Source organism: Lissotriton helveticus, chromosome 5_1 (assembly GCF_964261635.1).
Source record: "Lissotriton helveticus chromosome 5_1, aLisHel1.1, whole genome shotgun sequence".
Taxonomy (NCBI): domain Eukaryota; kingdom Metazoa; phylum Chordata; class Amphibia; order Caudata; family Salamandridae; genus Lissotriton; species Lissotriton helveticus.
The window spans coordinates 1,274,579,430-1,274,593,682 of NC_136065.1; the positions used below are offsets into that span (position 1 = coordinate 1,274,579,430).

Sequence of the window (14,253 nt, forward strand, 5' to 3'; positions counted from 1 at the left end):
AATCGACTCCACTGGAGGATAGATTACTAGATGGCCACGTTCCAGACAGTACAATCTCCCTGGTATACAAGAAACTGATTAATGACAGAGCAGATCTCCTGTTACCACTACGTGACCGGTGGGTCCAAGACGGTCTCGAGTTAGATGATGAGGACTGGCAGTCTGCTGTCTCCTCGCCTAAGGAGATTGGGATTCCTGCGAGACTTCGACTGGTCCAACTTAAGATTCTGCATAGGGTATATGTCACTGGTCCCCGTCTAGTCCGTATGGGTTTTTCTGAGGAGGGGCTCTGCAAGCGAGGCTGTGGCTCGGTGGGGACGTTTCTTCATATTCTTTGGGAATGTCCTGAGATTGTTGCTTATTGGAACGGAGTATATAAGGTGATGGAGGAAGTCACGGGTGTCTCTCTCCTACCGGAAGCTAGGCGCTGTCTTTTGAATGTCTGGGAGCCCACGGATTATAATGCGGCCCAAACTCAATGGCGACCCTGGGTGCCATGATAGCAAAACGTGACATTGCACAATTGTGGGGCTCGCCAAGACCACCTCAGGTCGAACTTTGGAAGGAGAACATGGACTGGTGCATGTTTCGTGAAAAAACTGTATATGTGGCCCGGGGCCGTCCACGGAAATGGCAGAGTGTGTGGGGACTGTGGAACGTTTACCGAGGATATTTATGCACTCCCCCATTGATAGATAACATTGATACTCCGATGTCTCCCTAGCCCTGCTTTCACTGATCGTAATTTTGATTTATTGTTTGCCCCTTTGTATCCCCCCCCCCCCTGCATGTAATGTTGATTTTTCTCTTATTCACTGTCTGGCCTCACGCCCGTAACAGCACTCTGTATTTGTTTTTGCCTTGCTTGTTTTTTATAATCAATAAAAATAAATACAAAAAAAAAGAGAAGGTAGTTCAAGCGCTTGTCCTGCCGAGACTAGACTATGGTAGCGCGACGCTGTGTGGCCTCCCCAAACATACAGTGGCCCCGTTCAGGGCTTCGTTGAATGTAGCTGCCAGACTGATCACTGATACAAAAAGAATTGATCACATATCCCCAGCCCTAAGATCTCTAAAGTGGTTACCCTATGAAGCAAGAATTCAACTAAAGATTGCCTGTCTGACGCACAAAGCCCTCCACTTCAAAACCCCTGGTTACCTTGCCCAAAAACTAGAACTATCTGGCGGGGGCAGACCATCAAGAAGTGCAAAATCTTTGCTACTGAAACCCCAGACTTTTCGCAAAAAGAGAACTAGGCTCCGAGTCTTCTCTGGCACGGTACCGAAGTTCTGTAACTCGCTCCCTCTGGAAATCCGCAGAATTCCCTACACGGCGGCCTTCAAAAATAAAGTAAAAACAATCCTAATGAACAGGTTCCTGCATTAAATAACCATTGGTCATCTGATTTTTACATGGGAGTTTGTTCTTTCTGGCCTAACAACTGTAGCACCCAGTATTGTCTACCTCACCGTACCAAGCAATGTTTGTGTACATCCCTGTACGTTTTTGTTAGCTCATAATGTTATCCTCTCTTACTTTCTAGACAATGTTCCCCTTTTAGCTGTTCCCCCCTTCCATTATTGTGAAGCGCTCTGTTACCCCTTTAGGTCTTGTTCGAGCTATACATAACTTTTAAATAAATAAATACAAGGCACCACTCGCTCATGGCATAAGATCCCACAGAATAAAGATTGTCTCTTACCGCAGATGACACCCAGCTCATCCTCTCACTTACAGACAACAACCATATAACCAGGACCTACTTCACCACCTTCATGTCAAACGTAGCAAATTTGATTAAACAGAACTGCATAAAACTTGGCACGGATAAAACAGAAGTCCTGATCTTTTGACAAAACGGCATTCTATGGGACTCCTGGTGGCCAACAGTTCCAGGACCCATGCCCACCCCCAATGACCAAGCCAAAAATCTGGGTATTATCTTGGACGTCAGACTCACAATGGCCAAATAAGTGAATGCCATCACCTCCTCCAGCTTCTTCATCCTGCGGCTGCTCCATAAAATATTCTAGTGGCTCCCAACTGACACCAGACACATGGTCATCCAGTACCCCATCACCAGCAGACTACACTACGGCAACACACTCTACACCAGCATTACAAATCAACTGATACAAAGACGCTAGACCACCTAGAACGCCACCGCCAGTCTCATCCTCAACATTCACTGCAGCACACATATGATGCCCCACCTCAGAGAGCTACACTGACTACCAATCCAGAAGCGATGCCAATTCAAACTGCTCATTCATGCATGCAAAGCCAATCCACAATGTCGGAACTGCCTAACTCAACCACTGACTCAACTTCCACCAACCCACCAGGCAACTGCACTCAGCCAAACTCCACCTTGTGCAAATACCCCACTTCCGCAGGAGCAAATGAGGACACTCCTTCTCCTACATCACAGGAAAATCCTGGAACTACCTTCCACACCACATCAGGACCTCCCCATCCCTACTCAAGTTCCACAAAAAATGTTAGACCTGGCTATTCAACTGGCAGCCCGATCAACCTACTCATCTAAACCAGTGCCTGGATACCCCTCAGGTGATAAGTGCGCTATACAAGTCTTAATAACATAACAGCTGTGTCTAAAACAAATGCCGAATTTAGGGGACCGTCAACCCTCCTTTTGTTAGAGTATTATCCTGACTGGGAGCTATGTGGAACTGAACGCCTAGATGCCAAATGTAGGAAAACAAAGGCACACAGCTTGTGACAAGTACTTTGGAGGCAGGTTTTTGTCTTTGTTCAACCACTGTATGTAAGAGATATGCATCCACTGTAAGGATGACGGATGTATCAGCTTGTCTGAGTGCTTCGACAAATAACAATTTAAATAGCCCTATTTTTGTAATTCTTTAATAGTGCTACTCTTTCCAATGTATAGTGCAGAGACCTTTACACCACACACATAGTATATAATGAAAATAAGTAATGTAAAAATCCATATGCCGGATGTGTCACATAAGACACTCAGGGTTACAAGACATAGGAGTCATACATCATTTTACTGGTACTGGCCTGCCAACTCACACAGTGCAACCATGTGTCACGGGATTTTGGCTCCTTTTACACAGCCACCCAGTGAGAAACGAAAAATCAGCGGGTAGTAGGGAAAACGAGCTGGAAACCCCTGCAGATAGTGGTTTTCCAGCTGTTCTTTGGAAGCTGCAAGCAGCCCATGTCCATAAAGAGTTGCGAAAACAAACACTCCAGTATATTGGTGCCAGGCTTGGCGACCCTTTCTTGATTTTTGGGGGGAGGGGTGAGGGATTTGTTAAGGACAGAGTGACTCTTAGGTAGCTCTTGGCAAGAGTCCCAACCCCATCCAAGGCCACGCCCCCTTCTCACACTGTGATATGTATTTATAAGTTGGCAAAACAGAGTGTGCGAGTTCAGGAGAAACACAAAGTCAGGATTTAAACCATAATGCAGTGCTTGGGTTGTCTGTAGTAAGAAGACTTTATTACTACCCAAAGGAACAAGACGTTTCTAAACCCATGCCCGGCAGTCTGCATGCAGCTCTCTGATGCCGGTTCATTGCTCACTTATAATAGAATGACTGAAGTCTATGAACTGCAATTAACAAAAGGATATTTGTGTCCAAAGCAGTAACCCACTTCTCTACATAAAACAAAAATCTGTGCTTTGCAGGAGACATAGTAACCCTCTATGCTACTTTGTGAGTCAAACTGTGACTAGTCAAAGCACACACGTCTCCAGCAAGTGCATTAACCACCAGAGCTATCTTACCATTATTGTTACCTCCTGACATTTTGCTCACAGATCTCTGCAGCAAGCGATTTTACCCCATAAGATATTTTTAAAAGGCGCTCTTAACAACCAAATAAGCCCGAATAGGTGTTACATTTGTTCTTGTTGCCAATTTCTTCGCAGCAGAGTTTTATAAAAAATGTATAGGTTGACTTTCAGCCTGCTCTTCATGACTCCGCCCCCGTGACTCCACCCCCCCTATTCATTGCCTTATATTGACCCCCAATGTATGGATTCTTGGGGCCTTATTTATGAAGGCCTTGCGCCGCCGGTGCGTCACTTTTTCCCATGTTAAAAGTGACGCACCGGCGGCGCAAGGCCTTCATAAATAAGGCCCTTGGAATATTGCTCTTTCCAAGTACAGCACCACAAGGCTGAGGTCGTGTCTAGGGTAGAAGAGTAGGTAAGTCAGCGCCCTGGGTAAGAGTATAGAAGGAGCCATGTTCGAAGGAAGCTTTACAAGCAGAGCCCACCCAGGTGGCAGGGGTACAGATAAGGCCTTTCTTGCAGGGGGTAATTTGTAAACAAATATGTGCCTGGGCTCTTGTCAGAAGGCAGTTTGCACCAGCCTATTTTTCTTGTTAGCACCGCCTAAAACAGAAAAAACTACTAACCATGAAAGTGGGGAGAGGAGTGGCGTAATGGTCAGAGCTGCCGACTCCAGCGCTGGGGAATCAGGTTCGAGTCTCAGTTCTGCTCAACACCTTCTCTGATTCTGGCCAAATCACTTAATCTCCCTGTAAATAAATGTGCCCTTAACTGGTGCTCATGAAAATCACAGCTGTTGATGATTAAGTGCCGGTGCTGAGCACTGGAAAACACCTGTTCAAATTAAGCACTGCTGCTTGTCCCGAGCTCGTTAACGTGAATCCGTGGCGTGGGTCAGAGAGAGTGCCAGTAAAATGAGTAACCCACGCCTAGGGTGTGATGTACCCGTGGAGCCATATCCGAGGGCAGGCGAAGGAGTGAAACCATTGCTATTGAGAGGAGAGACACAGTCCCTAAACACGCTAGTATCCCGCGCCTCCTCCAAGCCTATCCTGCCTCTCATGATGTCACCTGCACAGACTTTGACCCTCCCTGTCGGAGGAGGGAGTAGAACCAGGTGTGAGGGCAGAGAGCAACAGCGGTGGCGCTGGCATACTTCTGTCCTTCCGCAAGTTTGCCCCTCCTCGTCTTGGTGCTTAATAGCGTTCTCAGTTCCTCTGCTTCTTCGGTAGGTCCATCCCGCCTCCGTGTATGTACGCCGTGGCCTCCATTCTTTCTAGTCTTTCATGCGCCTGTCCCTCTTGGCCTGTCTCTCCTCAATTCTCCTCTTTTCTTCTCTTTGTGTAAGTGGGTTCCTCCTTGTCTGGCGTGCTTTTCTATTCCCCCCTCTCTTGCCAGTCTGCATATCCTTGTTTGGCTTTCTCTTTTCTCTTTATATTCTCTTCAGCTGTAACTTTGCCCTTCCTGATTGACTCGGTCTGTCTTGTATGTATGTAAAGTAATTGTTGAATGCAATCCGTGAGGTAGTAAAACGTGTTTTTACCATGTCACTGTTGCAGGATTGTAGTAAGACCTTTGCATTTTGTCACATGTATTCTCCTGCCACGGCATAGATATACATTTATTATTTTGCAATGGGAATTCTACTGTAATTGTTTTTGAATCTGCAATCCGAGACCTTGGTAGCAATCGCTATTAAATGGAGTCCTGTTGGTTAGATATCTAGGAGAAGGACTGAAGGAGCAATAGAGCACGGCTGTGTCCTCCTCTCACCCCTACTTCTTACTTTCAAGCTGCCCCTCTCCTCTTGTTTCTGAAGATCAACAGTTCACTCCAAAGACTTGGGTTAGGGCAGTTCCTAGTGTGACCATATGCGAATAAAGGATGCAACAATGGTGTTTGTACTGCGGCTAGCGAAAGAAGGGGCCTTGTCTTCAGCCTGATCATATTGTATCTCACACTCAGTGGAGGAGGAGTTGCCTTTAGACTCTTTGTCGCATTGCCTGTGTTCATTTTTTGGGGAAGGGTAACTTGCTCGCCTTGGACAGCTTTGCTCAAGGAAGGATGCCTCAGCTTGAACCCTTCCCAGTCCAGCTGCTGTTTTTTCTTTGTATCTTCTGTGGTTCTGTGAGGTCTAGAAGTATTTGAAGAAAATCAATCTTCTATCTTAGTGCCGTATTACGACTTTTGGCGGTGCAGGAGCGAGTGCCATGCCACCGCCGCACCCCTCTCCTTCAAGAGTCGCCGCCGCCCGTCCACCGGCTGTCCAGATTGCAACTCAAAAGTGGTCTGGCGGGCAGGTGGTGTGGCGGTTCCTGCTGCGGTCCTGCTTTCAAAAGCGACAGTGCTTTTGAAAAAGGCACCACAATGGGAACCCCACACACGGTTCCTGCACAGCATGGACTTTAACGTTCATGCAGTGCAGGACTTGGTGTGCATACACAGGGGGCACATGTTGTGCATCAGCATGGCGTGAGGCACCAGGGGGCCCTGTAGGTGCAATTTGCATAAAAACCTTTGCGGTGAGGAAACTCATAATATGCATGGTGGGACCACGGCGGTCCCGTCAAGCATATTGCGGTCTCTTGACCACAGCGCCATCAGTGGCCCCATGGTGGTCCAACCGCCCAAGTCATAATGGGCAGTCAGACCGCTGATGCAGCGGTTCATGGACCACCAGCCACCACAAGTCTGGCGTTCAGACTCGTATTTGGGCCCTTAGTATTTGCTGATGTTCAAAAAAGAACACTAACTTTCTTTTCTTAATGTAACATTTTAAATTTGACAATGAAGGGGCTCCCTGACTTAATTGTGAAGTGCGTGACCACACCTTGTCCTAGCAGATGAAGGTTATAAAATATTGGCAATATATGGACATTTGCATTGGGCAGCGATCCCAAAGGGGTAACATGAGACAAAATTCCGGCCTCCAGAAGTCTACTCCCATTGGTTTTATTCAATAGTGTCCAACCAAGGTACAGGTACAGGGAAGCCGGGGTCCTTTGCAGATTTCAGGATTTCTTACAGAAGATAAATGCTTTTGAGAGAACATCCAACGAAACCAAATAGAAATCTTTACATGTCGCTTCTCCGCCCTTTGGCTAAGATCCAGTGTAGAAATCTTTACAGAATCAATGCTTTTCCTGCAAGACTTACAATTATTATATATAGGACCCTGCTTTGCCATAAATCTAAAGTTATGCTCTTCCATAGAAGATACTACTAAATCATGATCCTTTTGAATTAATCACTGAAAAAGTCAAGTACTAATGAAGGAAACACATATAACACTGTGCATTTCATTACTTTTGGATACAAGTATCATCGTAAAAACTGTTTACCTTTAACATAGTACACAGGAAATCATTTACATTTAAAATACATGTATCTACATATGAACTACACTCCTTCTCTGTGCCATTAAAGTGCAGACATAGGACATACACAGTGCAATATCTTAGGGGGACTTAAGTATTTGCTTAGCTGGCGTGGTATCTGGACTTAGAATGTAGAATTTGGAAAACCACTTTTAATCACAGTGTAACATCGTCCTCTTTTTGTATGACTGTCTAATGGACAGTTGCTGTTTTTGGTAGAGTTCATTCACTGAATCATCTGCGGCGGAAATGTATTAGATCACATAGAAGGGTTTCGAAAAAATCCTTTAGTCTGTTCTCCAGATTTCTTTCAGATGTTGAGGTAACCCAGATGGGTTGGTTGAAGCATCGCGTTTTAACCCTTGGGTATATTTCCTAGGGTCTTCATCAAGCCACAGTCCAAGAATCTGGTTGAAAAGAATAGTAGAGACTGTTACTGTAAGGGACACTGCTTGATACAAAATACCAATAGATACAGAAACACATAGACCAGGATAAATGCACAGATGAAAAGACAGAGGTACAGCTTCACAGACAGTAGACATATAGACAGGTACCACACACACAGAAGGAAAGACTGATGGATGCACAGACACACAGAGGTAGATATCTGCAGATAACCCAACATATGGGTCCACATAGGCACACAGCCAGGTGCAGGCAGGATTGAAGCACTGGTCCCCACTCTTTCACTCTTTAACTGTCTCTGTTTTTCCCCAGGAGTTGTACATGTCTGCGGAACAGGAAGAAGCTCAGGTCCAGGGTCCTGCTGTAGAGGCAGGCCCAGAGGCCGATGAGAGGTTGGAGAGGGAGCAAAAGCTGGTTGGCTGGCTGAAGGGCCCACCTTGGAGGAACCTGCAGCTCCTGGGGGTGAGAATATTCAATCCTAATGTTGGACATGGTATTTGGACATAATACTGAGTCATCAATATCAAGTGACACAAATATCAAGTTTTAAATATCGTGTCACAAAAATATTGTAATGCAGAAATATTGTTGACAAAAAGATAACTTTTTTAAAGTAAGGAATATCATTTTCAAGAATATCATTGTTTTTAATATTGTTTTCAATATATAATTGTAAAAAATATAATTTTGTAATTATCTTTAGGTGTTTTAAATAATATTTTAATTGTATATGACATATATTGTTTGTATAAGTTAATGTTTTTGAATATAGTTTATAATTGCAAGTTATTTATTATTTTAATTTAATTTTTATCAATAATTTATAGTGTTGTAGCGGGTTGTGAGGTTTGCAGGGTACAGGGTGGGTAGTTAATTAAGTATAAAAAATTCATAATTAATGTTTAATTAATATTAGTTATTTAATTATGTACATTGTGTAATTCGTTTTTTAAGTTATATTTTAGGTGTAGGTTGATGGGGTTGTGGAGTTGTAGGGTGGGAAGGTAATGAAGTAATAATGCTTTAATAATTAATTATTGATTTAGGATAAAAAAAAATTGATAATCAATTATGTAAATTGTGTAATTATTTTTTTAAAGTTACATTTTAGGTGCTGGTTGTTGAGTTTGTAGTGGTATAGGATGGGAAGTTAATTACATACTAATTAATTAATAATGAATTATGAATGTTTTAATAATGTAATTGATAACTAATCATGTCAATTGTATAATTATTATATTTGTTAAAGTTATATTTTAACTGTGGGTTGTTGGGTTTATAGGGGTATAGGGTGGAAAGTTAATTAAGTGATAATTAAAATAATGAATTAAAAATTCATTATTAATTTATTATTAACTATTTTATTTATTACTTAATTTGCTAATTGTGTTACAATTTTTATTTTTATTATATTTTAAATGTGGGCTGCTTTGTATGTGGGGGTATGGTGTGAACATTTAATTAAATAAACAATTAATGGATTTTGTATTCGATATTAATGAATAAAAAAATAATATTTTGTATATTGGTTAATTGTTGTTTAAAAGTGTGTGTATATATATATATATATATATATATATATATTTGTATATATATATATATATAGGCATATATATATATATATATATATATATATATATATATATATATATATACATACAATTTTATATTAATAGTTTTATATGTAGTGTATATATTAAAATATTTTATGTGTTTGAAGTGAAATACTTTCCCTACGGCTGCACAGACCTGAGTGGGAAAAGTTAATTGTAACCCTCCTGAGTCTAAGGCTGTCCCTACTGTTGCACATGCTGGAGTGGGAATAGTTCATTTTACCACTCCTGAGTCCAATGCTTTCCCTTCTGTTGCACACACTGGAAAAGTAATGGTGAATGTTACCCCTCCTTAGTTCAACGCTTTCTATGCTGTTGAACTGACTGGAGTGGGAATAGCAAATTTTGCCCGTTCTGAGTCCAGCGCTTTCCCTACTGTTGCACACGCTGGAGTGGTAATAGTATATTCATTATTCCTAGAATTTATTAATTTGTTAATATTGTTTAAATATATAGTATTATTATGTGTATTTAATTTTATATCTATTCATAGAAATGTATGTAATTTTAAAGATTTTATTAAAACATATTTTGTTTCCTTTTTATGTATAATTAAATTGCCATTGTTTTTTTTTTATTATTTTCAGTTTATTTGTTACATCCACCAGAGTGTTGTTTAGCATCCAAGGCACATCAATATCACAAGGCATTTCTATTTCAATTTATTTATTTATGATTACGGAACTCCGAAGAGGTCCACATAAAAATATACATCACATATATTCAAGATAAATCATGAATACAAAAAGAGAAAAGAGTACATAGAAATGATTGTCAGATATACAGAAATAATCAAAATCTCTAGTATTACCACCTAGTACAGAGTCAAAAAACATTTTAAAAAATTGTATAATTTAAAACAAAACATTTCATTCGGGGGATTATTCATGGCAAAAATAAAATCAGAGGCAGACAAGATGTTCAATTGCAGACAGATAGGTCTTAACCATTTACGCCTAAATGACATTAAAGCTGGGCAAACAAAAATAACATGCAGCAAGTCTTGATCTTTCATGTGACATAAGTCACAAACGGCTGGTGAGCCATACCATCTGGATAAGAGCAGTTCCAAAGGAAGTAAATCCTGTCTTACTAAGAACATAAAACGCCTGACACCATGAGGAATGTTCCAGTGAACAAAGGGTTGTGCTTTCCTCACCAGACAGGAGTCAATGGCTGGATTTATGCCCTTTTTCATAGTACGGAGCTCTCTATCCAGTCTAAACCCTAGTTCCCAAGAAGTAAATTTCAAACGGGTTTTTAACTGATATGGAGATAAAGAGAATAACTCAGCTTTATCTAATTGTAATTGACTCACCGCATATCTAAAGTTTTTTATAAGCAGAGAATAGTCATTGAAATGTCCCAGCAACTCATTTTTTATTAAATGTCGTAATGTGCCTGGCTCACTCGTTGCTAGGCTGAAAACCCAGCGCACAATCCCCGCTAGACCTTGTACCCAGCTACTACATAAGCCGAATTCCTGTCTAAGAGCAGCTGTAGAACTAGCTGTATTGACAGATAAAAGGCTACGTAGAATTTTTCCTTCAGTGGAGTTTAAAAAGCTCCTACTTTTTATGTCAATTAACTCTATACCATAGAGTAAAGAGGCTGGGATTTTAGTTCGATATACATCCAACAGTATCGAGAAGTGCCTTCTGCCTGTGGCCTTATATAAGGATATCAAACTCTTGCCCTGAACAATAGCTTTCTGGATGTTATTAGCTATATGAGCTTTTTCATTTAAATTGTTCGTGACAATTTTGCCAAGAAAGGTATAGGATTTCACTGTTTCCAATTTTTGGCCCCCCACCGTCCAAGCAAAATTCACAAATTTAGGTCTCTTCCTACCAGACATACACATCACTTTACTCTTAGCAATATTTATTAATAGATAATGCTTTTCTGCAAACTTATGTAAGGCATGCAGGCGATTATTCAGCCCATTAGGCATTAGGTCAAGGATCAAAATGTCATCAGCATACATCAGGCACACAATAGGGGAACCCCCAGGATCGGAGCAATACCTGTACTTGCAGAGAGAACCTGGGGTAAGTCAGCTATGTAGAGGGAAAATAGCAGAGGAGCCAATAGGCAACCCTGCTTTAACCCATTCGCTGTGTAGATAATTTTGGAAAGTCCCCTTTCCCCACCCAGCAATACTCTGCACCAAGTATCCGAGTGCAGGGCGTGAACTAATCTAATAAGAAAGGGAGGCATCCCTAAATCAAATAACTTTCCCCACAGTAGTACTCTGTCAACTTTATCAAAAGCTGTGGAGAAGTCAATGAAGGCTCCATAGACACGCCCTCCACGAACTTTAACATATTTCTCCATTATAACCTGGAGTGCAGTTAAATTATCTAAAGTGCCGTGCTTTTGTCTAAAGCCAGTTTGTTCAAAAGGCAAGATTTTGGCCCTAGTTACCCAATCGTTAATTAGCATAAGGAGGCATTTTGCAAAGACCTTGCCAATGGCATCTCGTAAGGCAATTTGTCGATAATTTTGAGGCAAAGCTCTGTCCCCTTTTTTAAATAACGGAACCAAAATGCTCCCTTTCCAAGATGGGGGGACAGAACCACTAAGAAAGCAAGACCTAAACACCGGATGCAGAATTTAGCTCCATAATTTACTCTGCTGTTTTAAGACAGAAATGGGAACCTCTTCTGGCCCCATTGCACCGGAAGAGCGCATGCCCTTAATGGCTAATTCAATATCATTTTCGGACGGAATGTCAGATGGAACGAAAGACACAGAATTAATGACGTTATTCCGTTGCGGGGCATTACTGCTATATAAGTGCTCAATATAATGGACCCAGATCTGCTCATCAATAGCAATTGGCGTGGGACAAGATCTAGTACCACAACCTTTGCCTATCAATGACCAAAATAATTTGGCTTGACCCTTAAAAGAGGACTCCCGGAGTTTGAGCCATAAGGTGTCCTCCTTATCTCTTTTCAATCTATCCTTCAACCTTGATCTCCTTCTTTTTAACAAAGTTAGTGAGTGGAGCCTCTCCTGATTGAAAGATAAATATTGACCCCTTATCAATTTATTTATTTCAATATTTAGTTTCCGAAGTGATTCGGGGAATATTATTGGTTTTTTAATCAAAAAGACTTTCCTTGATATTGAAGTTACCGAATTTAAAAAATCTTCAAAACTTTGAAATTCCCTTCCGTCCCATTGGGACAGATTCTCAATGGTAGAGGTTAAAATATTCAACAACCCGTCACAAGCCCGGGAATTCCAGTAACATCTCCCTGAACTGGTACCAAAATTCACTAAATCCGTATCTAAGTGCCAGGGATCAGACGGGGGAGGCCTAAGATCAGCTGTAATAATCAGTACCTTATGGTCACTTAGATCAGAGTCAACGACCAAAACATCCTTGGGAAAAAAGAACAATCTACCACTGCATAATCAATAATTGAATCTCCATTTTTTGATGTATGTGTAAAGGCAGCAGGGGTATCAGAGGGGAGTCTACCGCTAATTATTAGACAATCCACCTTAGAGAGACCTTCCAAGAATATTTTACCTCTTTTATCGGTTTTAATATGCATTGGGAACAGGGCTTGGGGAATTCCCAGGGATTCTTCCCTTAGTTTATTTCTAAATAGCTCAAGGCCACAATTAGAGATCTTACAATTGAGGTCCCCTAGTAACAATATATATGGGGCGGGAGAGACATCCATAAGTTTGGATAAAAAGGTGAAGGGCAACTTTAAACCTTCATTAAATCGAGTGCCGGGGGGAATGTAGATATTTATTAAAATGAACAATTTATTAGGACTGTCTTTAAACAGATTTTTCATGGTTAGTGCCTGAAACAGTTTATTAGGCTCTGAATAATAAGAAAGATTCCAATTAATTTTATTAGAGAGTAAGCAGGCTATTCCACCCTTCGCGTGGCCTCTCCTAGAAGGGGCAGCGCTGCAATCAAAAACCAAATAATCTTTTTCCATCCACCCAAGTTTCCTGCAGACAAATTATGTCGGCTTCTAAGGAACGCAAGGATGACAATTTTTCCTGGCTATTCTTAAGACCAGCAATATTCCAGGAAATTATTTTCAAATCTGTGTTAAAAACTTGGATGTGGTTAACGAAAAGGGGAAGCTTTACTAGAAAGAATGCCGGGTAACCAACTCCATTTAAAATTGTCATCCGTCAGAACTTGTTTGGGAGGAGAGGGATTTTTAAATAGAACTTGACGTTCATTTTTTGATACCCATATTTTTAACTCCTCAGTTTTAGCTGAGGACCAGTCAGAGAAATTCGAGTTAACACCATAGGTTATTTGGTGATTAGAAAATAATTTGTCACTCAGTTCTTTCATAAAATGTGGAGAAACATCTATCCCTCTAATTTGCAATTCATCTGCCCAATGTAAAATATGGTTCAGAACTAGTTTAGAATGGAATTTGACCCTTGCAATTTTCCCTAGGGTGGAATTCAATAAAAGTACAGAATCCAAATCCGCGGTTTGAATTAGTTTTAGGCTTTCAATCTCACGGAAACATTTGAGAAGAGACGATCTGTTTAAGACAAGATCAGTATCAAAAAGAGGAATAAAATCTAGAAAGACAGTGTCTACATTTTCTTTCTCCCGCATAGGCACGCAAGCGGGAGGTATAATTGAAGGCAAATCATGAAAAGGCCTAGCTAAAGGGTTAACAATACTCAATTGAACTTTTTCCGACAAAGGCAGTTCTATGGGTTGAGGTTGGTTCAATGATCCCGCAGAAGTAATAGAAATAATCGGTTGAACCTCTGTGGGAGGATCAATTATGACATCGGGTTGATTAAAATGTAGGTCATTCAGGCTAGAATTTTCTAACGAGGCCTCCAAATTATTTTCAAAAATGAGCTTCCCCTGCCTTTTTTTAGAGAACCTTCGAGCAGGTTTCCTTTTTTTTAATCTATTCTTTTTATGCTTAATAATCACTGCTTTAACCCCATTAATTGAAGAATCGGGACAAACCTCTTCATCATCATTTTTTTTTATATGTGTATTAAATATAGGAAATACAAAAGGTGCTTCTAAATTTTGCGTATCCAT

At 41.0% G+C, this 14,253-nt stretch overlaps 1 protein-coding gene across 2 annotated transcripts in view; it reads left to right on the forward strand.

Moving 5' to 3' along the window:
• The first annotated feature begins 4,867 nt into the window (after positions 1-4,867).
• Positions 4,868-14,253, forward strand: part of TMEM253 (transmembrane protein 253) — a 104,361-nt gene continuing 94,975 nt past the window's right edge. Inside the window, exons 1-2 of one of the 2 annotated variants that reach the window (XM_078644097.1) lie at positions 4,868-5,018; positions 7,888-8,037. In XM_078644097.1, the coding sequence (XP_078500223.1) occupies positions 7,897-8,037 (141 nt within the window). In that variant the 5' untranslated portion in view covers positions 4,868-5,018; positions 7,888-7,896. The remainder of the gene's footprint in view (positions 5,019-7,887; positions 8,038-14,253) is intronic. The other variant, XM_078644096.1, reaches the window with a different exon arrangement.